We start from the raw sequence: 25,959 nt of genomic DNA on the forward strand, positions 1-25,959 counted from the left end.
TACTCTGAGGCCTTTAATTCATTTTGAGTTTATTTTTGTATACAGTGTAAGAAAATTTGTGCAGTTTCATTCTTTTTTTTTTAAATAAAACACAAATTTGTATGAATGACTTTCACAGGGACCATACTAATCTTCTATGTATCATTCAAGTTTTAATATATATGCTGCCAAAGGAAGCACCAGTTTCATTACTTTGCATATAGCTGTCTAGTTTTCCAAATGTCATTTATTGAAAAAACTGTCTTTTGTTTTCATTGCATATTCTTACCTCTTTTGTCATATTTTAATTGACCACATAAGCATGAGTTTGTTTCTGGACTCCCTATTCTGTTCCACTGAACTATGTATCTGTTTTTGTGCCAATACCATACTGTTTTGATTATTACAGCTTTGTAGTAAGTCAAAATCTAAGAATGTGATATCTCCAGCTGTGTTCTTCTTTCTCATGATTGCTTTTGCTATTTGGGGTCTTTTACTATTTTATACAAATTTTAGTATTATTTGTTCTAGTTCTGTGAAAAAATGTTACTGGTATTTTGATAGAGATTACATTGAATATGTAGATTGCTTTGAATAGTATGGAAATTTTAACAATATTCTTTCAATTCATGAGCATGGTGTATCTTCATTTGCTTTTGTTGTCCTCACTTTCTGTCATCAATGTTTTACAGTTTTCAGAGTGTATGTTATTCATCTCCTTGATTAACTTTATTCCTAGGTATTCTTTTGGGTGCAATGTGAATGGAATTGTTTTCTTAATTTCTCTTTCTGCTACTTCATTATTAATGTATAGAAATTCAACCAATATCTGGGTATAATTATTTATCTTGCAACTTTACTAGTTATTAATACAATTCATTTATTACTTCTTTTAGTTTTTTGGTAGAGTCTTCAGTGTTTTCCATGAATAGTATTATGTCATCTACAAATAGTGACAATTTAACCTCTTTCTCACTGATATGGATGCCTCTTATTTCTTTTTGTTTTCTGATTGCTGTGCATAGGACAAGTGGTGAAAGTGGACATCTTGTCTTATTCCTGATTTAGAGCTATAGCATAACTTAAAGCTCACAGTTTTTTACCATTGAATATGGTGTTAGGTGTAGGCTTTCATATATGGCTTTGTTATATTAAAGTATGATCCCTCTAAATCCATTTTGAGAGGATTAAACTACTATTTTTAATGAAATGTCTTGCTGTTACTTATATATGGGCTTTTAAGTTGGGTCTATGCAAAATGGTCCTTTGTGCTGGTTGGTTCATTTCATGTAATTAAACTACATGATAAACATTAAAAATATTCTTTGTGTCTTGAGTTATTGAGCTTATTTCTCTGCATTAATCTAATCTTTCAGACAATAGCTGAATCTCCTCTTCACTCAGTTAGAAAATCATGTTCAGGACTTTGTTGCCATGAATGACTGTCTTTTGCTGCAGCATAGTCCTGCATGTGTTTAGAAAAGGTGTTTGTCCCCAAGCAATATTTATGGGATTAGAAATAGAACTGATTTAGTATACCATGGCATATTTGCTATCAATTTTTTATTATAGTTTTAAACAATATAAGCCAAAGATCTGTTTAATGTTTTAAATCCCAGCAAGTTTAATTTTTCACTTAAAAACTCTGTGTGAAAAAAAAATGACATGAAAGTCCCCCAAATCAAATAAAGTAAAAACAATGTGAGTCTGCATAAAATGTAAAATATAGCATGTAACAATAGGGTATTTGTTGAATCAGTAGGTGTCAGATTCAGGCAGAGAAAGTAATGCTATCTATGTAAGAAAGGGTCAGAAAAAAATGATTGACATGGGGAGTCAGTGGCAGTTAGGGGATATTTTTTTAAGAATTTTTCCTCAAAAGAGGTTGGACAATCACATGACAAGAACTCAGCCTGGATCCACCAGTTGTTGTCTGCAAGGAGAATGGGTAATGACTTCACAGGAAGTCATTTCCTACTTATTACCACATTATTTTGTTATAATTTACTTTGAACAGGAAATACCAGTCCTCTGGTTGTTGAAAGTAAAGCTGAACCATGTTCCTACCTTTTTCCCCAAAGCAGGAAGACTCTTTGTGTCCTTTTTTTTTTCTTGAGGAGTTTTCCTGTTTCAAGTACTCCTTCCTCATCTGAAAAATAAGAGTTGAATGAGATCACTGAAGTTAATTTAAAAATTCCAAGGCTGTATACTATTACTTAACTACCACATGAAGTCTTAGATCCTTGTTCCCAGCATAACGATAACAGCTTTAGAGGTTACAAAGAGGTATGTTTTATTTGTTTTTCAGCTTTAAAAGTCACTGTCTTCTCAAGAGAAGAAAACTGTCTAACTGAATATTAGGCCAACAAAATGAGTTGATCTGATAGCAACCTAACAACAGTCCTAGGGAGACTTTGATTGAGGATAAATTAAATTCATGAGAACATGGCTTCTGCCAGGGGACTTTGTGTTTTGTCATTTGCTCAGCAGTCCTCACTAAGAAAAAATGAAGAGACTCTGTCCATTTTTCTAAATTATCTATTTTCAAATAAAATATTTATTTTAGTGACCCTATATAATGGCATTGTTAGGGGATGAGGGGGAATTTCCAGATTCCTGCCAATCATATACTGAATTATTACAGCTAAGTAAAAAGTTAATATTGACTTCTGTTAAATGAGAGGCATTTGTATAACATTCAGACACTAGTTGCTATCACACATTTGTCATCTGTGAGATATTTATTTCTTATTAATCTATTTTCAAAGATGTATAAAGCAGATTAGCAGTAAAAGCCTTTGAAGAGAAAATTTACTCTCTAACAAAAATGTCAAAAAAGAGCAAAAATATCACCATTATTAACAGGCCTTAAAAACAAAGGTATTGATTGTATTAATATAATTTTAATGTAATTCACTCCTCAATATAGACAGGAAGCTGATTACAGCCAGCATTCAGTATATAATGTCTAAAAATGTATATTTTTCTGTAGATGGAGCATTAATAAGCCAGTACTAATATAATAACCATAAATCTTATTTTCATTTGTATTATGGTTGAAAATTATATTTAACCTGTCATAAAAGGTAAATCACATCACTAATTTTTCAGAATATTTTTACAGTAATATATTTATAAAAATATTTAAATTTATATGGATTTATAAAAATTATCTGTCCACAGGCTTTAATAGGCTTTAGTAATTTATTGAATTATTCAAAAATGCTTATTTGCTTTCATGGAGCTATTATCTCATTTTTATTACCATTTTATTCAACTGAAAAAAAAACTGCTAAGTATATTTTAATTTAACAAAAAAAGAAGTTACTATATTATATTGAATCTTTGTCTTATATGGTAATGACTTAATTTTAAAACATTCTTTTACTTATTAATTATTACACAATATTCCAAATTCAGAACACAACTCCTCTGTCCTTTCTTACCTTCTTTTTCTATCTTTCATCTCTCATTGTAAAAATATTTATTGGGGGCCTAATAAATGCCAAGTACTATGTTGAATATTTAGTCCAGTGGAAATTATAGAAAAATAATTATAGCCAACTTAAGATCTGCTATAATGAGATGTAAAATATACTCCCCAGACACTTGAACATAACATTATCATTATCTGGCATTTGTTTTTTGTAAAAGATCTGTCTCTGCCACAGAATTTTAACGTATCTAGAGCTGAAACCCTATCTTGTCCTCCTATAAGGCATTTGCCCCACTCATCTCTCACCACTCAGCACAATGCTTTATGCACAATGTCAGATAAATGGTTAAATAATATGTACTTACAATAGAACATACATACAACATTGGAAGCTTTCTTTAAAGTAATGACTTTGGGGTGCCTGGGTGGCTCAGTCAGTTAAGCGTCTGACTTCAGCTCAGGTCACGATCTCACAGTTTGTGAGTTCAAGCCCCACGTCAGGCTCTATGCTGACAGCTTGGAGCCTGCTTCGGATTCTGTGTCTCCTTCTCTCTCTGCCCCTCCCCAACTTGTGCTCTATGTCTCTCAAAAAATAAATAAATGTAAAAAGAAATTAAAATAATGACTTTAAAAAATAATTTTACTTGCTTGTTGTGCAGAATCAGAAAATCCAAACAAGTAAAGAATAAAATTTAAATCATCTACATCCTCATTCCCAAGCAATAAACACCATACATACTTTAATGCATTTCTTTCCAGTCTTTTCATTATGTATTTGGGAAGTAACTATACACTTAGATTTACATATAATTTTGTATTCTATTTTTTTCACTTATTATAATGTGAACATTTCCCACATCAGTAAAGAATCTTAAATATTAGGCAGTTTAATGGCTACCTAATATTTTATCATAAAATTTAATGATTTAAATATTACATGATTATTGGACAATTACTTCTTTACAATGGTTTGTATTATAAATAATTGCACACAGTGAGTGTCCTGAATACATGAATCTTATTCACTTTCACTGATTATTTTGCTAAGGCCTATATTGGGAAAATAGCCACACATAGAGAAAAATACTTGGGTATTTATTAATTATGTTGTAAATTCCTTTTTGTTCTAGCTGAATTTTTTAAAATTATTTAGAATAAATATTACCTATTGTTAAAAGAAATATACCTTTCTTTAAGAAAACTAACTTAAACATTTTCTAGAGCATTAATACTCATAAAGGCCTCCTCAAAACTCATGTAGTGTTACTTCTACCATTGTCTTTTGGGTCAGATACTGACAAGCCAGCCCAGATTGAGGAAGGTGAAAGAATAGGCTCCACCTTTCAAAGAGGGAATGGCCTGCATGTACAGGAAAAAGAAGTGATGGTGTCCGTCTTATACACAGACTGCCACAAAGTCCTAAATGCTTTCTTCAAATTCCATCTATATATCTACCACATAATTTAAATGTGCTTTTCCTGGGGCGCCTGGGTGGCTCAGTCGGTTGGGCATCCGACTTCGGCTCAGGTCATGATCTCGCGGTCCGTGGGTTCGAGCCCCGCGTCAGGCTCTGTGCTGACAGCTCAGAGCCTGGAGCCTGTTTCAGATTCTATGTCTCCCTCTCTATCTGACCTTCCCCCATTCATGCTCTGTCTCTCTCTGTCTCAAAAATGAATAAACGTTAAAAAAAAAAATTAAAAAAAAAAAATAAATAAATAAAATAAATAAATAAATAAATGTGCTTTTCCTTAACATACACTTTTTCTCTGTCTTCCCTTCCTTCAGTTAAAACTACTTTCTATATTAACAGTGAAAGGAGAAAGGATCTGTGTACTCCTTGCTTATTTGAACAAATAAGGCATTAAAATCAGATCCAAATTCATATCTTAGCTGTGCCATTCACTAACAGAATGACTTGAGAAAAAACTTCTCCTCATAAGAATGGATCTTCTGATACACACTGCCTACCATAACACGTAACATATAATAAGATTTATTGACTAAGAAACTTATTTATTTATTGACTAACCAATGTCTGAGATTTCATTATAACCTCTATGAAATAAGAATAATGCTAATCTCACAGTGACATAGAAATAAATGAACAAGTTAATGTTTGAAAAATACTTAGTATAGGGCCTTAATACAGTGACATGTGGATATGGTAGCTATTAGTAATATTATTACTGTTAATATTCTTATCATTATTATGTTATCATCATTATAGTTGCTCTTCTATATTCGTGTCACCAGACTAACAACTTGTTACACATCTTCTTCAGCACCTGGACCTCATTTATTTACCTCATCTCATCTTTAGCCACTGTTTTAATGCTTTGCACAGTCATACGGATGACACATCAAACATATTCTTCCATAAGTCCTTCTTACATAAGGCTGACCTTGTCAGCCTTAATAACCATATTCCCCACTCCCCTTCAGATAAACACAAATTCTCATTCAAAAGTATCCTACTGGAATTTTCTCTTAACAAATTCCAATTCTTATATCTTTCCATCATAATAATGTGATTTCCTTGATTCCTTTCTTTTATTCTAGTCTATCAACACCTTTCTGGCTTTACTTGACTCCCTAGCCAACCTTGACACCATGGCTATTCACACCATTGGCATCTTCGATGATGAACAAAACCAAATTTATAAATTCCTAAATCTGAATGGAATCAATTGATAAAAATTTTCACTTCTTGTTTCCTGAAAATGTCATTTGCTTCATGAGGCTTTTAAAATTCTTTTTCCATCTCCTTGTTCCTTCCTCAAAATTCTCTACCCAGAGGTCTTTACTAACTGCCTCCATTTCTCCATCCCTCCACTATTTCTTAGCTCCTTACAGACTAGGTCAGGCCCTCCTGATCAGATGTTGTAATCACCAAATCTGATTCAGCAAAGTTAGACTAGAAATCCAGGACCAGAGCCAAAGAAAGTAGTTAAGAGATCCCATTCAGATTTAAGAATTTATAAATTTGGTTTGTCATCAAAGATGTCTGGTGTGAATGACAATGACATCAAGGTGGACTAGGGAATCAAGTGAAGCCAGAATGGTACTGTAGGACTAATTCAGAAAATAACTTAAAATACTTAAGAGAGGTTTTTATTATTTTTTTCATTGAAAATAAAATATCCTTACAGCCTGAATTGTCCATATGAGGGAATAGAAAAATATTAATAAAAAACGTAGCATGCTTTTCAGCCACTAAAATAAACCAATAAAATAGAGTGTTTATAAACACTCTACAGATCTTTAAATGTTATTAGATAACACTATTTTAGAAGTGATAGTACAAAGGTATATTTCTTCTATAATATCACAGTTGTTTCTTGAAGGTAGAGCCTATGTGCACATAGATTATCACTATTCTACGCCAATTTTTCATGATGATAAGGAAAATAATCTTCTCTAATTCACCACTTTCCCACCCTCGCTCAAAATCATCATCATCATCATCATCATCATCACCACCACCACCAGATCACACCTTCCTTTTTAACCCCTCACAAAAATTTTCCATGCCTAAGTTCTAGGGTATACCCTTCTCTGGCCTAAACTATCATTATTTCAGAGCTTTTTATATCTCCCTTGTTAAAGTTTAAGCTACCTGAGAGTTACATCACAGTATGTGTACACTGCAGGTTTCCAGAATGTAAAATTAGACCAATAAACCTATAGAGTTTTAGTATTAATGGGATCATTTTTGTTTCTGATACCTTTCAGAACAAAGGTTTCTGATTGCCTTTCACTCTATTGTTGCCTCTGTAAACTGTGATATATTTCAACAGTCATAGTTGATATTGACATTCATATTCTTGTGTGTGTTTCTCTTTTTGTTTCTTTTCCTGTACAATATAATGCTAATGGGTAGTTTCTTCCAAGCACAAAATGTTAGGGGGAAAAGTCAAATCTATAATTCAGTTACCGTAGAAATCATGGAAACTGCATCTCTTTTCTCTTTACTGTCAATTTTCATTACTAAATATGTATTTCATCAGGATGGTTAAATAGTTTGATTGGATCTTTATTGGAAATACATTTTCCAACAGCTCCTCTTCATGGCTTGTACTTAAATGTATCCATTCCCTTTTGTCTATAGGTCCCCCAGGCCCACCAGGGATAGTGATTGTTGAAGACATCACGGAAAGCACAGCCACACTCTCCTGGAGTCCTGCATCTGATAACCACAGTCCAATCTCCTCCTACAACCTGCAGGCTCGCAGCCCATTTTCGCTGGGCTGGCAAACAGTAAAAACAAGTAAGAATCTCTAAAACAACATCAGAGGCAACCTGAGTAGCTTCTTATGTCATAAGCTAGCAATCTCAGTAGGATCATTTTGGATTCTGGCAACTGTTATTTATTACAATACTAACCATTGTTTGCCTCCTTTTATAAAGCTAACTTGCTTTCTTTTCCAATTCCCAAGAAGAAACCATATCATTTATATTTGTTTGTTTATTGAAATAACTTTAGATTCAAATGGATATTGTAGAAATAGTACAAAGATTTCCTATGGACCCATTCCTCAGCTCTCCCTAGTTATAACATTTTACATAACAATGGTACAATTCTCAAATCAGAAAATTAACATTGGTACAATGTTATTAACTGAGCTACAGACTATTTATATTTCACCAGTTTTTATATACAAATTTTTGGTGTGCAGTCCCATAAAATTTTATGAGATATTATTTTATAGACTCACACCACCAAGACAATCACATATAGAATTTTTCCATTATTCTAGTTCCTTGTGCTACCTCTTTATAGTCACACACCTGTTTTATTTCCTTTTATTTTATATGTGTTTCGTTTCCAAAAGGAAAATCTAATATAAAATTACATTATTTAAAATAATGTGGCATTTTAATCTTTACTTTAAACATGCTTGTGTAATAATTGCCCTATTTTTAAAGTCATTTTCTTCCCTGATAGTTTGCTTTTAATGTTGTAGCCACACTCCTATCTCTCCAAATGTGGCAGTCTGCAGGCATATGTGAAATTATAATCACTTGATAGTTATTAGAAACTTATATAGCATATTAGTATTTAAAAGTATATAATATATATAAAATACAATCTTCAGAAGTAGTTGCCCATCCTGAGTAAGGATTTGTGATTTTGTTTTATTTTATATATAAATATAAAATTTACTCTGTTTAGAAGTAAAATATAAAAGTAAAATTTCTGAGTGCAGTAAACATGAAACTCAGTTAACCAGAATGTTACAGAAGTAGAGTGGTCCATTTTGCTGCTTAAATAAATTAAGTTTAAACAGAAATTTATTTTTGTATAAAAATTTACAATTTGGGAGAGAGGAAGTATACTCATCTGTATGCAAAATACTATTAGCTTTTTTTAAATATTAGTTTCCTACATTAACTTATAGAATTTATCATTATAATGTACTATACGTATATACAGATTAATTTGTAACATATATAATGATGGGTATTAGCTTCATTTCTGGCTCCATGTCAACCCTGTGATAGCTCTATAGATTCAAGAAACTGTGGGACTTGGGGTTCCTGGGTAGATCAGTCAGTTAAGCATCTCTCGGTTCAGCTCAAGTCACGTTCTCATGGTTTTGTGAGTTTGAGCCCCGCATTGGGCTCTGTGCTGACAATGAGTCTGCTTGGGATTCTCCCTCTCTCTCTCTCTCCCTCTCTCTCTTTCTCTCTCTCTGCTGCTCCCCAGCTCACGCTGTCTATGTCTCTCTCTAAATAAATAAATAAATAAATACACAAACAAAAATTTGGGGAATCTCTAGGTTCAACAGATAATTCTGGAAAAATCACAAAGTCAAGCCACATGAACAGGTTTATTCAAGAAAACTTATAACCTCTGCCACAGTGCTTTATGTTTTCATTTGTGTGACAGCACAAACTTTTTGCTTTGCAGCCAGGAAATGGATTCACCTTAGATATGGTGTTGTGCACTCACCATGCGCATTTTCCTGCCTGTAGCTATGCTACATGCCCACTCTTGCCACACTGCCCATACTTCGTGGGACATTTTCCTTACGAGCACATTGCAATACATACAAATGTTTTCTTGTTCATTCCATGCCCATGTTTTTGTCCTTCTTACCTTAACACATGACATGGCAATCCAGGACATCTAATCTTCCTCCTATTACAACCAGTTTCCTAGTCACTCGTATCTTGATTTCTCACATCTTGATTCACCTGCTTTTATTTTTGTTGTTTGATAGATAGAAAGAATAAAAGTGTATGTATGTGTGTATATAGATACATATATAAAATGTAGAATTTTTTGGCAAAGGGAAAATGAAAGAGAGATTGTGTGTGTGTGTGTGTGTGTGTGTGTGTGTGTGTGTTGCATGTGCATGTTTGTGTAGGGCTTAGGCATTTGGACTAAATGTTATTTTGGGGGGTTACTTGTTTGAAAAGTCTCTCCTATAAAGTTGCATTGTAATATTTCTAATTTAACTTGAGCACTGGAACATTTTTAAGTTGAGAGTTCTTTTAAAATTCAGTTCAGCAAGTACTCATTAAGAAATTTATGTTTGTACAATAATTATAAGGAAATACATATCTCTCAGATATATATTTCTATAAATGATCAATTTTATTTGCTCTTGATAAGACTCTAAGTAATAGAGTCTAATAGATTATTTTCTAGAGTAATTATTTAGAGTAATAGATAAGTAATAAGATTCTAGCAAGATGACTCCTTATCTAATGAGGTCACTCATTTCTCCATTTCTCCATGCCATCCTCAAGGCAAGCATGCCCAGGAGGATTACTCAACTTTTACCTGCTCTAAAGTACAATTTTAAATGGTTTTAGTCCCCAGATAAATCTGAACACAACTTTTTTTCATGCCTATAATAAGGAAAGAAGTCCCTTTGGAACCACATTAGTTCCCAGTGGACCCAAAAGGCCAGTGGACCTTTTGTTTTGATAGTTGCTTTTCATCTAAATCAACTTCAGTACAGATAAACTCTAATGCAGAAATATCTATTAGAAAGAAGAAATGGAGCTGGCATTTGAAATTCTCTGATAAAGTTAATGCAGTTAATAAGTGAGAATTTAAAAATTACCTAAGATTCTTTATACACAAAATAGTGAATTACTTATTTTTGACAAGTGATGAGTTGCATGCATATGGACATTCTAACTAATGATACTTAAAATTTACTTATTAATATTGCCTGTTCAACAATCAGACTCAAATGTGACTGTGAATGTGACCAATTCATTCATTTTGAAGGAAGTATGAAAATAGCCATAGGAAATAGACAATTTCACTTGCAGACCCCTTTTCTGTTAAAATAAATGGTTTTTGATGTGGAAACCTGATTTTTTCTTTATGTTATTGAATAGTATTACCCAGTTTACTATTTTATTGTGTCCTCTTAGGAATAACAAAATCACCTATAATCATAGAACGTATTGGTCATTGTTTACTTAATTCACACATGTTTCTTAACTATTCTTTCTGCATATATTTTCCACTGATTGATTGGTTGAGTAAATTTGTCAACAAGACAGACTTATTTACCTTATTAAATTATGTAATTAAATTCTAGGATGCAATTCTTTTACAAACAAAGTCATTTTAACAAGCTTCTCTCCCTGAATCAATATGGGGTTCTTCACTATTTTTAGTCACTTTTTAATCATTTTTAATCACTATATTCTCACTGAAGCAGATATTCTCTTTGAAAATATCTTGTTCCCATACTTCCAGAAAAAAAAAAATCTTTATAACAAGTACCTTCAAGGTTTTAAAAATATTTATTTTAGCATACATTCACCACTATCTTTTATCTCCACAATATTGCACTTGAAAAAAAATCCTAATTTTATAAAAGTTTGTTTTTAATTTATTTCATAAAATGTTATTTCATCAAAAATATTAATATCTTCAGTATATACTACTTACAAGTAGCAAAAAATTAGAATTTATAAATATTTTTATTTAATTTTTAAAGAGGGATTAGATTTAGAATATAGGGTGAGGGAGAGACTTTAAAACCTATAGTTAGAAGATGGCAGCATAGGAGGACACTGGGCTCACTGCGCGTCCTGCTGATCACTTAGATTCCAACTACACCTGCCTAAATAACCCAGAAAACCACCAGAGGATTAGCAGAACAGAGTCTCCAGAGCCAAGCGCAGAAGAGAGGCCCACGAAAGAGGATAGGAAGGGCAGCGAGGCGGTGCACGCTCCACAGACTGGCGGGAGGGAGCCGGGCCGGAGAGGCGGCCTGCCGGCCAAGCAGAGCCCCTGACTCTGGCTTGCAAAAGCGGACGGGCCAGACAGAGTGTGTTCCGACAGCAAGCGGAAGTTAGCATCTGGGAGGTCATAAGTTAACCTGCTCAGAAAGCGGTAAGGCTGGAGGACAAAGGGAGGGAGAGTTGCTGAGCCCCGGGAGGACAGAGCTCAGTTTGGCAGGGAACAAAGGCGCTAGACAGCACCATCTCCCTCGCCCATCCCCCAGCCAAAATCCCAAAGGGAACCGGTTCATGCCAGGGAACTTGCTTGCTCCGAGCAAACACCCAATGCTGTGCTTCTGGGGAGCCACCCCTCCAGCAGAGGGTCTGACTCCCTCCAGCTTCCATAGGGCCCCTCCTGAAGTGGATCACCTAAGGAGAAGCAAGCTAAGCCTGCCCCTCCTGTCCCCGTGCACCTTGCCTACCCACCCCAGCTAATATGCCATATCCCCAGCACCACAAGCCTGGCAGTGTGCAAGTAGCCCAGATGGGCCACGCCACCCCACAGTGAATCCCCCTAGAAGAGGGGAAGAGAAGGCACACACCAGTCTGACTGTGGCCCCAGCGGTGGGCTGGGGGCAAATATCAGGGCTGACTGCGGCCCCGCCCACCAACTCCAGTTATACACCACAGCACAGGGGAAGTGCCCTGCAGGTCCTCACCATTCCAGGGACTATCCAAAATGACCAAACGGAAGAATTCCCCTCAGAAGAATCTCCAGGAAATAACAACAGCTAATGAACTGATCAAAAAGGATTTAAATTATATAACAGAAAGTGAATTTAGAATAATAGTCATAAAATTAATCGCTGGGCTTGAAAACAGTATAGAGGACAGCAGAGAATCTCTTGCTACAGAGATCAAGGGACTAAGGAACAGTCACGAGGAGCTGAAAAATGCTATAAACGAGCTGCAAAATAAAATGGAAACGACCACGGCTCGGATTGAAGAGTGGGAGGAGAGAATAGGTGAACTAGAAGATAAAATTATGGAAAAAGAGGAAGCTGAGAAAAAGAGAGATTAAAAAATCCAGGAGTATGAGGGGAAAATTAGAAAGCTAAGTGATACACTAAAAAGAAACAATATACGCATAATTACTATCCCAGAGGAGGAAGAGAGAGGGAAAGGTGCTGAAGGTGTACTTGAAGAAATAATAGCTGAGAACTTCCCTGAACTGGGGAAGGAAAAAGGCATTGAAATCCAAGAGGCACAGAGAATTCCTTTCAGATGTAACTTGAATCGATCTTCTGCACGACATATCATAGTGAAACTGGCAAAATACAAGGATAAAGAGAAAATTCTGAAAGCAGCAAAGGAAAAACATGCCCTAACATATAAAGGGAGACCTATAAGACTCGTGACTGATCTCTCTTTTGAAACTTGGCAGGCCAGAAAGGCATGGCAGATCTTCAATGTGATGAACAGAAAAAATATGCAGCTGAGAATCCTTTATCCAGCAAGTCTGTCATTTAGAACAGAAGGAGAGATAAAGGTCTTCCCAAACAAACAAAAACTGAAGGAATTCGTCACCACTAAACCAGCCCTACAAGAGATCCTAAGGGGAATCGTGTGAGAAAAAGTACCAGAGACATCACTACAAGCATAAAACATACAGACATCACAAAGACTCTAAACCCGTATCTTTCTATAATAACACTGAATGTAAATGGACTAAATGTGCCAACCAAAAGACATAGAGTATCAGAATGGATAAAAAAACAAGACCCATCTATTTGCTGTCTACAAGAGACTCATTTTAGATCTGAGGACACCTTCAGATTGAGAGTGAGGGGATGGAGAACTATTTATCATGCTACTGGAAGCCAAAAGAAAGCTGAAGTAGCCATACTTATATCAGACAAACTAGACTTTAAATTAAAGGATGTAACCAGAGATGAAGAAGGGCATTATATACTCATTACAGGGTCTATCTATCAGGAAGAGCTAACAGTTAAAAATGTCTATGCACCAAATACGGGAGCCCCCAAATATATAAAACAATTACTCACAAACATAAGCAACCTTATTGATAAGAATGTGGTAATTGCAGGGGACGTTAACACTCCACTTACAGAAATGGATAGATCATCTAGACACACGGTCAATAAAGAAACAAGGGCCCTGAGGGATACATTGGATCAGATGGACTTGACAGATATATTTAGAACTCTGCATCCCAAAGCAACAGAATATACTTTCTTCTCGAGTGCACATGGAACATTCTCCAACATAGATCATATACTGGGTCACAAAACAGCCCTTCATAAGTATACAAGAATTGAAATTATACCATGCATACTTTCAGACCACAATGCTATGAAGCTTGAAATCAACCACAGGAAAAAGTCTGGAAAGCCTCCAAAAGCATGGAGGTTAAAGAACACCCTACTAACGAATGAGTGGGTCAACCAGGCAATTAGAGAAGAAATTAAAAAATATATGGAAACAAACGAAAATGAAAATACAACAATCCAAACGCTTTGGGATGCAGCGAAGGCAGTCCTGAGAGGAAAATACATTGCAATCCAGGCCTATCTCAAGAAACAAGAAAAATCCCAAATACAAAATCTAACAGCACACCTAAAGGAAATAGAAGCAGAACAGCAAAGGCAGCCTAAACCCAGCAGAAGAAGAGAAATAATAAAGATCAGAGCAGAAATAAACAGTATAGAATCTAAAAAAACTGTAGAGCAGATCAACGAAACCAAGAGTTGGTGTTTTGAAAAAATAAGCAAAATTGACAAACCTCTAGCCAGGCTTCGCAAAAAGAAAAGGGAGATGACCCAAATAGATAAAATCATGAATGAAAATGGATTTATGACAACCAATCCCTCAGAGATACAAACAATTATCAGGGAATACTATGAAAAATTATATGCCAACAAATTGGACAACCTGGAAGAAATGGACAAGTTCCTAAACACCCACACTCTTCCAAAACTCAATCAGGAGGAAATAGAAAGCTTGAACAGACCCATAACCAGCGAAGAAATTGAATCGGTTATCAAAAATCTCCCAACAAATAAGAATCCAGGACCACATGACTTCCCAGGGGAGTTCTACCAGATGTTTGGCAGAGATAATACCTATCCTTCTCAAGCTAATCCAAAAAATAGAAAGGGAAGGAAAACTTCCAGACTCAATCTATGAAGCCAGTATTACTTTGATTCCCAAACCAGACAGAGACCCAGTAAAAAAAGAGAACTATAGGCCAATATCTCTGATGAATATGGATGCAAAATTTCTCAATAAGATACTAGCAAATCGAATTCAACGGCATATAAAAAGAATTATTCACCATGATCAAGTGGGATTCATTCCTGAGATGCAGGGCTGGTTCAACATTCGCAAATCAATCAACGTGATACATTACATTAATAAAAGAAAAGAACCATATGATCCTGTCAATCGATGCAGAAAAGGCCTTTGATAAAATTCAGCACCCTTTCTTAATAAAAACCCTTGAGAAAGTCAGGATAGAAGGAACATACTTAAAGATCATAAAAGCAATTTATGAAAAGCCCACAGCTAATATCATCCTCAATGGGGAAAAACTGAGAGCTTTTTCCCTGAGATCAGGAACACAACAGGGATGCCCACTCTCACCGCTGTTGTTTAACATAGTGTTGGAAGTGCTAGCATCAACAATCAGACAACAAAAAGAAATCAAAGGCATCAAAATTGGCAAAGATGAAGTCAAGCTTTTGCTTTTTGCAGATGACATGGTACTATACATGGAAAATCCAATAGACTCCACCAAAAGTCTGCTAGAACTGATACATGAATTCAGCAAAGTTGCAGGATACAAAATCAATGTACAGAAATCAGTTGCATTCTTATACACTAACAATGAAGCAACAGAAAGACAAATAAAGAAACTGATCCCATTCACAATTGCATTAAGAAGCATAAAATACCTAGGAATAAATCTAAGCAAAGATGTAAAAGATCTGTATGCTAAAAACTATAGAAAGCTTATGAAGGTAATTGAAGAAGATAGAAAGAAATGGAAAGACATTCCGTGCTCATGGAATGGAAGAATAAATATTGTCAAAATGTCAATACTACCCAAAGCTATCTACACATTCAATGCAATCCCAATCAAAATTGCACCAGCATTCTTCTTGAAACTAGAACAAACAATCCTAAAATTCATATGGAAACACAAAAGGCCCCGAATAGCCAAAGTAATTTTGAAGAAGAAGACCAAAGCAGGAGGCATCACAATCCCAGACTTTAGCCTCTACTACAAAGCTGTCATCATCAAGACAGCATGGTATTGGCACAAAAACAGACACAGAGACCAATGGAATAGAATAGAAACCCCAGAACTAGACCCACAAACATATGGCCAACTCATCTTTGACAAAGCAGGAAAGAACATCCAATGGGAAAAAGACAGTCTCTTTAACAAATGGCGCTGGGAGAACTGGACAGGAACATGCAGAAGGTTGAAACTAGACCACTTTCTCACACCATTCACAAAAATAAACTCAAAATGGATAAAGGACCTGAATGTGAGACAGGAAACCATCAAAACCCTAGAGGAGAATCCAGGAAAAGACCTCTCTGACCTCAGCCGTAGCAATCTCTTACTCGACACATCCGCAAAGGCAAGGGAATTAAAAGCAAAAGTGAATTACTGGGACCTTATGAAGATAAAAAGCTTCTGCACAGCAAAGGAAACAACCAACACAACTAAAAGGCAACCAACGGAATGGGAAAAGATATTTGCAAATGACATATCAGACAAAGGGATAGTATCCAAAATCTATACAGAGCTCACCAAACTCCACACCCGAAAAACAAATAACCCAGTGAAGAAATGGGCAGAAAACATGAATAGACACTTCTCTAAAGAAGACATCCGGATGGCCAACAGGCACATGAAAAGATGCTCAACGTCGCTCCTCATCAGGGAAATACAAATCAAAACCACACTCAGATATCACCTCACGCCAGTCAGAGTGGCCAAAATGAACAAATCAGGAGACTATAGATGCTGGTGAGGATGTGGAGAAACGGGAACCCTCTCGCACTGTTGGTGGGAATGCAAATTGGTGCAGCCGCTCTGGAAAGCAGTGTGGAGGTTCCTCAGAAAATTAAAAATAGACCTACCCTATTCCCCAGCAGTAGCACTGCTAGGAATTTACCCAAGGGATACAGGAGTACTGATGCATAGGGGCACTTGTACCCCAATGTTTATAGCAGCACTCTCAACTATAGCCAAATTATGGAAAGAGCCTAAATGTCCATCAACTGATGAATGGATAAAGAAATTGTGGTTTATATACACAATGGAGTACTACAGGGTAATGAGAAAGAATGAAATATGGCCCTTTGTAGCAACGTGGATGGAACTGGAGAGTGTGATGCTAAGTGAAATAAGCCATACAGAGAAAGACAGATACCATATGGTTTCACTCTTATGTGCATCCTGAGAAACTTAACAGAAATCCATGGGGGAGGGGAAGAAAAAAAAAGAGGTTAGAGTGGGAGAGAGCCAAAGCATAAGAGACTCTTAAAAACTGAGAACAAACTGAGGGTTGATGGGGTGTGGGAGGGAGGGGTGGGTGGGTGATGGGTATTGAGGAGGGCACCTTTTGGGATGAGCACTGGGTGTTGTATGGAAACCATTTTGACAATAAATTTCATATATTGAAAAAAAATAAAACCTATAGTTATTTCTAAGAAAATATAAATATATGTACCTTTGGGAAGAAGGATTTTTATAGTTTATATTCGTTTTCTTTTTTAATGTAAAGCCTGAAATAATTACATCAAGATTAAAACTGAAATTAAATGTATTTTATCACACTTGACAATTTGAACTCCTCTTTCATTCATTCAATTTGTCAAACACCTTCCAGGTAGTATTCTAGGCTATATCCTTGCGGATATTGTGTTCTCATGGGTGAGGACAAACAATAAAGAGGGAACATAATAAACAAGTACAAATCTATAATCATCAAGACAGTATGGTATTGGCACAAAAGCAGACACATGGAACCATGGAACGGAATAGAAAACCCAGAAATGGACCCACAACTGTATGGTGAAATGATCTTCAACAAGGCAGGAAAGAATATCCAATGGACAAAAGACAGTCCCTTCAACAAATGATGTTGGGAACACTGGACAGCGACATGCATAAGAATGAAACTGGACCACCTTCTTACACCACACACAAAAATACAAAGTGATTGAAGACCTAAATGTGAGACAGGAAACCCTCAAAATCCAAGAGAAGAACACAGGCAGAAACCTCTTTGACCTAGGCCACAGCAACTTCACCAGTCACATCACCAAAGGCAAGGGAAACAAAAGCTAACATGAACTATTGGCACTTTATCAAGATAAAAAGGTTCTGTGCAGCCAAGGAAACCATCAATAAAACTAAAAGTCAACCTACAGAATGGGAGAAGATATTTGTAAACAACATATCTGATAAAGGTTTAGTATTCAAAATCTATAAAGAACTTGTCAATCTCATCACCCAAAAACAACCCAGTTAAGAAAGGGGCAGAAGACATGAATAGACCATTTTCCAAAGAAGACATCCATATAGCTAAAAGACACATGGAAAGATGCTCAACATCACTCATCATCAGGGAAATACAAATGAAATGCATGATGAAGTACCACCTGACACCTGTCAGAATGGCTTACATGAACAACATAAGAAACAACAGTTGTTGGTGAGGATGTGGAGAAAGGGGAACTCTCTTGCGCTGCTGGTGGGAATACTAACTGGTGCAACCACTATGGAGAATAGTATGGAGGTTCCTCAAAACACTAAAATTAGAACCACCCAAGGATCCAGCAACTGCACTATTAGGTATTTACCCAAAGGATACAAAAATACATATATGAAGGGGTACATTCACCCCCAATGTTTATGGCAGCATTATCAACAATAACCAAACTATGGCAAGGGCCCAAATATCCATTGACTGATAAATGAATAAAGAAGATATGGTATATATACAATGGATGATTATTCAGCCAACAAAAAGAATGAAATCTTGCCATTTACAACAATGTGGATAGAGCTAAAGTGTATTATGCTAAGCAAAATAAGTCAGAGAAAAACAAATACCAGATGATTTTACTTATATGTGGAATTTAAGAAACAAAACTGATGAATATATGGGAAGTGGTGATAAAAAGAAGAGAAGGAAACAAAGCACAAGAGACTCTTGATAGAGAAGAAATTGATGGTTGATGGAGGGAGGTGGGTGGGGGATGGACTAGAGAGGTGATAGGTACTAAGGAGGGCACTTGTGATGACACTGGTTGTTGCATGTAAGTGATAAATCACTGAATTCAACTCCTGAAACCAATATTGCACTATATGTTAACTAACTAAAATTTAAATAAAAAATAAAAACGAAACAACACAAAGAAGTTAGTGAACAAAAAAATTAAAGAAATATTGTAAGGAGGATCAGAAGTATTATGGTATAGGCAGTGTATTTGTCTGCTGAGGCTACCATAACAAAAGACCATAAACTTGGTGGTTTAAATAACAGAACTTTTTCTTCTCACATTTCTAAAGCCTGGGACTTCTAAGATCTAGGTGCCGGCCAATTTGATTTAATTCTTGGTGAGAACTCTCCTCCTGGCTTGCAGCTGCAGCCTTCTCACTGTGTCCTCACATGGAAGAGAAAAAAAGAAGTGAGTGCTCTGGAATCTCTTCTTATAAGGACACTAATTCTACCAGATAAGAGCCCCATCCTTGTTACCTCATTTAAGTATAATTACTTCCTATTTTTTTAAAGGCTCTTTAAATTTTTTTCAATGTTTATTTATTTTTGAGAGACTGAGACAAAGTGTGAGCAGGAGAAGGGCAGAGAGAGGGGGGGACACAGAATCCAAAACAGGCTCAAGCCTCTGAGCTGTCAGCACAGAGCCCGATGTGGGGTTCAAACCCACGAACCATTGAACCATGAGATCATGACCTAAGCTGAAGTCAGACACTTAACCAACTGAGCCACCCAGGTGCCCCCTTCCTATTCTCAACATAGTCTGAACTAATGTATTAAAAGATAAGACTTAGAATATCAGTCTTCCAGTGTCTCTCCATTTCTTTTTTTTTTTTTTTTTTTTTTTTTTTTTTTTTTTTTTAATATATGAAATTTACTGTCAAATTGGTTTCCATACAACACCCAGTGCTCATCCCAAAAAGTGCCCTCCTCAATACCCATCACCCACCCTGCCCTCCCTCCCACCCTGCCCTCCCTCCCACCCCCCATCAACCCTCAGTTTGTTCTCAGTTTTTAACAGTCTCTAATGCTTTGGCTCTCTCCCACTCTAACCTCTTTTTTTTTTTTTTTTTTTTTCCTTCCCCTCCCCCATGGGTTTCTGTTATGTTTCTCAGGATCCACATAAGAGTGAAACCATATGGTATCTGTCTTTCTCTGTATGGCTTATTTCACTTAGCATCACACTCTCCAGTTCCATCCATGTTGCTCCATTTCTTTCAGAATGAAAACCCAACTCCTATTTGACTTGGTCCTATCGTCTTCTATCATTCTCCATTCATCTTTACCATTTTTCCCAGAGCTCACTTTGCTCCTGACTCACCAATATTCTAATGTTCTTACATATAATGCTTCTAATACCTTTACACTAGTTGTGCCTTTTACCTGACATGCTTCTCCCCTAGATATCGGCATAACTAAATCCACATTTCCTTTAAAACTTCACTCAACTGTGTCTTCTCAATGAGACTTATCCTGATCATTTTATTTAAAATTGAAACCTGCCTGATGTGGATTGAATTGTGACTCCTCCAAAGTTTATATGTTGAAGCCTTAACCCCCAGTGAATACAGGGATTCACTGTGGTTTATAGGGCCCCTGTATGTGTGGATATAGAGCCCCTAAGCATAGGCAATTGGATATATGAGGATTCACTTTAAGAGAGAGGTTTAGAATAAAGATATAAACTGGAAAGTTATTGGCATATAAATTTCATTTATAACCATAAGTTTGCATGTCATGTAAAGTATATGAACACAAAATAAAGAAGAAAAAAGTAGGAAAATTGAGCCCTGGAGCATTTCAATAGTAAGAAGTTGTAGAAAAGAGGAAAAAGACTAAGGATACAAAAGAAAACTAACCATTTAGTTAAAAGGAAAACCAAGACAATGTGATATCCTGGAAGACAAAAGAATAAAATTCACTAAGGAAAAGGAAGTAATCAACTGCGTCAAATGCTACTGACACGTGAAGTGTGATGAAGATTGAGAATTTATCATTGATCTTAGCAACGTGGAGGTCATTGGTTACCTTGACAATAGTAATTTTAGTAAAATAATAAAGACTAAAGTCTCACAAAAATGGGTTCAAAATAGGAGGTCATTTGCCACAATAAGTGGGATGCACCGTGTTTCAGTATTTGCAAATCAAGCAGTGTGATATACCACATTAACAAGACAAAGGATAAAAATCCTATGATCATCTCAATAGGTGCAGAAAAAGCATTTGACAAAGAACTACATCCATTCATGATAAAAAAAACTTAACAAAGTAAGTATTGAAGGGACATATCTGACAACATAATAAAGGCCATGCATGAAAACCCCATAGCTCAATGGTGAAAATTGAGAGCCTTTCCTCTAAGATCAGAACCAAAGACAAGGATGTTCTCTTTCACTACTTTTATTTAAAATAGCACTGGAATTCCTAGCCACAGAAATCAGACAAGAAAAATTAATAAAAGGCCACCAAATTGGTAGGAAAGAAGTAAAGCCCACTATTTGCAGATGACGTGATACTATATAGATACTACCCTAAAGACTCCACAAAAAACTACTAGAACTGATAAATTAATTCAGTATAGTCAGAGGACACAAAATTAATATACAGAAATCTGTTGCATTTCTATATAATAGTAATGAAGTAGAGGAAAGAAAAATTTAAAAATAACAATTCCACTTATAGTCGCACCAAAAATAATGAAATACCTAGTCTAAAGTTATCCAAGGAAGTGAAGACTGGTACTTTGAAAAATATAACACTGATGAAAGAAATTAAAGATGACACAAACAAATGAAAAGATATTCCATGTTGATAGATTGGAAGAACCAATATTGTTTAAATGTCCATTGTATCCAAAGCAATCTACAGACTTCAAGTAATCCCTATTAAAATGCCAATAGCATTTTTTCACAGAAATACTAAAATTTGTATGGAACAATAAAAGACCCTGAATAACCAAAGCAATATAAAAAAAAAAAAAAAGAAAAAAAGAAAAAGAAAGAACAAAGCTGGAGGTATCACATTCCCAGATTTCAAGATATACTACAAAGCTGTAGTAATCAAAACAGTATGGTACTAGCACAGAAGTAGACACATAGATCAATAGAACAGTATAAGGACCCCCAAAATAAACCCATGCATATATAGTCAATTAATCTACAACAAAGGAGACAAGAATATACAATAGGGAAAAGATACCCTCTTCAGTAAATGGTGTTGGGAAAACTGGACAGCTACATGCAACAGAATTAAAACTGGACCACATTCTTACACCATACACAAGAATAAACTCAAAGTAGTTTAAAGACCTAAGTGTAAGACCTGAAACCATTAAATTCCTAAAAGAAAACATAGGCAGTAATTCCTTTTATATCAGCCATAGCAACATTTTTCTAGATATGTCTCCTATGGAAAGGGAAATAATAGCAAAATTAAACTATTAGGATTACACCAAAATAAAAAGCTTCTACACAGTGAATTAAACATTAATAAAACAAAAAGGCAACTTACTGAATGGGGGAATATATTTGCAAATAATATATCTGATAAGGAGTAAATATCCAATATATATAAATGCAACACCAAAAAAAAAATAATAATAATAATCTGATTTAAAAATGAGCAGAGGGCCTGAATATACATTTTTGCAAAGAAGGCATACAGATGGCCAAAAGACACATGCAAAGATGCTCAATATCACTAATCATCAGGGAAATACAAATTAAAACCACAGTGAGATATACACTAGTCAAAATGGCTAGTATCAACAAGATAAAAAATAATAAATGTTGGCAACAATGTAGAGAAAATGAAGCTTTGGGCACTGTTGATAGGAATGCAAATTGGTGCAGCCACTATGGAAAACAGTTTGGAGGTTCCTCAAAAAATTAAAAATAGAATTACCATATGAATGAGTCATTCCACTATTGGGTATTTACCCAAAGAAAAAGGAAACAGTAATTTAAAAAGATATACCCACCCTTATATTTATTGTAGCACTTTTTTATAATTGTCAAGATTGGAAGCAACCCAAGCGTCTGTTGATAGATGAATGGATAAAGAAGATATGCTACATGTATATAATGGAATGTTAAAAAGCCATAAAAAGAATGAGATCTTGTTATTTGCAACAATATGGATGGACCTAGAGAGTATAATGCTAAGTGAAGTCAGTCAGAGAAAGACAAATACCATATGATTTCACTTATATGTGGAATTTAAGAAACAAAACAAACAGAAAGAAGGTACAAACAAACAAACAAACAACAACAAAAAAAACAGAGACTCTTAAATACTGAGAACAAACTGGTGGTTGTCAGAAAGGAAGTAGGTAGGGGAAAGGGTAAAAAGATAAAGGGAATCAACAGCACATTTCTCTTGATGAGCACTGAGTAATGCATAGAATTTTTGAATCATTATATTGTACACCTGAATCTAATATATCATTGTATGTTAATTCATTAAAAAAAGAAAGAATGAAAGAAAACATAGACAAAACTTTTAAGAAGTTTTGTTGCAAAAGGAAGTGAAGAAATCATATTTTGATATCAGCAATTTTATAATTTGCCTATGGGTTAAAGTGAGACAAGGAGAAAAGAAAGGAATCCAGGATAACTCCAAGATCTTGGCTACAACACCCATAAGAATACAATTTTCATTCACTGAATAGGGAATACTTCAGAAATAGGAGGTGGAATTTAAGGTTGAGAACCCTATCCAAATAGAAATGTCCATTAGGCCATTGGACAAATGAGTTTGGAGTCTAGGGAAGAGGCTCATGGATGAAAATAATTGGCGTCATAGCACACAGAAGGTATTTAAAACCATAAAACTAGATAAGATCACCAAGGAGTTAGTAGAACTGGGTAAATCTAAAAGATGAAAAGAAATCAGCAATGGTGACTAATCATGTCAGAAAAAACAGAAGTTATGTTTTAAAAAGTATTTCAAAGAAAAAAGAATGTGTCAAAGAATGATGTTAGGTCAAGAAAGATGAGGAACAGAGACCTGACAATAGGGTTAGTAATAACGACCATTGGCAATCTTGACAGGAGTGGTTATGGGAGAAAGCTGGAGGTAAGAGCTTAAAGGTAGGATCTCTTCTTCCCATCTTTATGTTTAGAGTGAGTAAAAAGGAAAATAATTAGAGACAGCAAATAATAGCACAAACAGCTCTCAAGAAGTAGAAACTGGATGAAAGCTAGAAGGAGAGGAAGTTTTGAGAGAATTTTGTTTTGTTTTTGCAGGGTTTTGGTGGGGAAAATACCTTCATGCTTATATGCTAATGGAAAAAATCCATTGGAGACAAAGGAGAGGGTGTACACAACCAAGATGGACTGGTTACTCTTGTCTACTATATCTTAAGAGAGCCATCCCTTCAGAGGCATAAAGTTTCCTTACTGGGGATTCAGGATTATATTAAAGTAAAAGTTGGAAGGATGTTCAGGAAGGAAAATTATATACAGGAGATTTTGCTAATAAAGGATTATGAATTCCAGAGGTCACACTAAACAGATTTGACAGAGTAGAGAAGGAGGGGAACTAGGGCAGAAAAGGATATGCGCAGAATTCTATGGGGATTAGAATAAAAAGGATGAGGGATGACTTAGATGTCTAGAGTTGCTTGAGGTGACTGACGTAAACAGAAGTAAATGAAACAGTGAGGTAAGTCTTTGATGGATCAAAGCAAGTATTGATGATACAGTGTAGGCTAGGAGATAGGGAGGGCTAAGTGTCTGGAGAAATCTTCCCATGTTATATTTGGCAGGCAGCATTTCACCAAGCTATGAACTGAGCAGTGGCCTTTTTTCCCCTATGTCTTAGACTCCAAGGATGTTGCTCAGCTGCCAGTGCAGTCAGGCAGACTTTTCTCCAGGTCTTCATTTCACTTCCTCAAAAAAATTCAGCTTTGCAGTAATATAAAGTTTGTCAGGCAGCCCACACTGCCAATGCTCTGATCATTCACCTTTCACAGAACTGATTATTTGTTAACATTCTCTTGACACATTTCAAAAGATATTTTCATGTAAAATCCAAATTCCATATTGTCATAGTAAAATTGAACAGTCATCAAATCAAGAGCCTCCCCCATCTTAACACGCTTACACAGAAATCCAGTATTGACATAAATCCAGAGGATCTTTGCATATCCTAAGGAAGGTTCTCCTATTTCCCTATTTCCACACCTGTGACAAATGTTCTTCCCGAAATATTTCCTAGACAGCAGAGCTGAATGAACAAGAAAAGCAGTCCCAAATATAGCATATATACTAAGTAAAAAGTATTTTACTCCATGATAATTGTATTGACAATTTTGTGTTTCAATAAAATCAAACTTTAGCACAAAAATCATTCCAAGAAGAGTGCAGAGCTTCTGCTTAGATTCCACAAACCTGTTTTTAAATTAGAGGGGTTTGCAGCTTTGAACTGCCAAGTGGCTAAGCATGCTTGCCAGAACTGAGAGACGCAAACTGCTCAAGAAATTTCCCTAGAAATTTAAGAACTATTTGCTTAAATTATAGCACTAGTAAGCCTCTTATTTGAGGCTGAGAGGTTGACAAAATGATTTTTAGTGTAGATAATGGCAAGTTATGTTACAGCATTTATGTATAAACATGAAATGAAAGAATTCTAATTAACTACAACAATCTTTGATATGGACAAGTGCTTACTTCCTAAAGATTGATTTTCATTTTACTAATGAGACCAGAGATGACACCATGACCTTGTGTAATAAGGAATTATGCATCAGTTTACTGATTCTGTTATACCTGTGATATCCTTGATCGCCATTTGTAACTGTTTCTGAGTCCTCCTAATGCCATGAAATCTCTTTCCTCTCCATAGTCCCAGAAATCATAACAGGTGACATGGAGTCAGCCATGGCAGTGGACCTTAACCCCTGGGTGGAATATGAATTTAGAGTGGTGGCTACCAATCCAATTGGGACTGGAGATCCAAGCACTCCATCTCGAATGATCCGTACAAATGAAGCAGGTAAGAATTTTGGAGAATCAGAATTCAATT

The 25,959-nt window shown here is 35.6% G+C and overlaps 1 protein-coding gene and 1 pseudogene across 2 annotated transcripts in view; one reads left to right on the forward strand and one right to left on the reverse strand.

Annotated features, from left to right (window-relative positions):
- Positions 1 to 25,959, forward strand: part of CNTN5 (contactin 5) — a 1,365,947-nt gene that overhangs the window by 1,262,735 nt on the left and 77,253 nt on the right. For both annotated transcript variants that reach the window (XM_078432971.2, XM_078432970.2), the window contains 2 exons: positions 7,524 to 7,682; positions 25,780 to 25,929. In XM_078432971.2, coding sequence (XP_078289097.2) covers positions 7,524 to 7,682; positions 25,780 to 25,929 — 309 coding nt within the window. The remainder of the gene's footprint in view (positions 1 to 7,523; positions 7,683 to 25,779; positions 25,930 to 25,959) is intronic.
- On the reverse strand, positions 83 to 180 carry LOC132662618 (U6 spliceosomal RNA; annotated as a pseudogene).

This window comes from Panthera onca, chromosome D1 (assembly GCF_046562875.1).
Source record: "Panthera onca isolate mPanOnc1 chromosome D1, mPanOnc1 haplotype 2, whole genome shotgun sequence".
NCBI lineage: Eukaryota > Metazoa > Chordata > Mammalia > Carnivora > Felidae > Panthera > Panthera onca.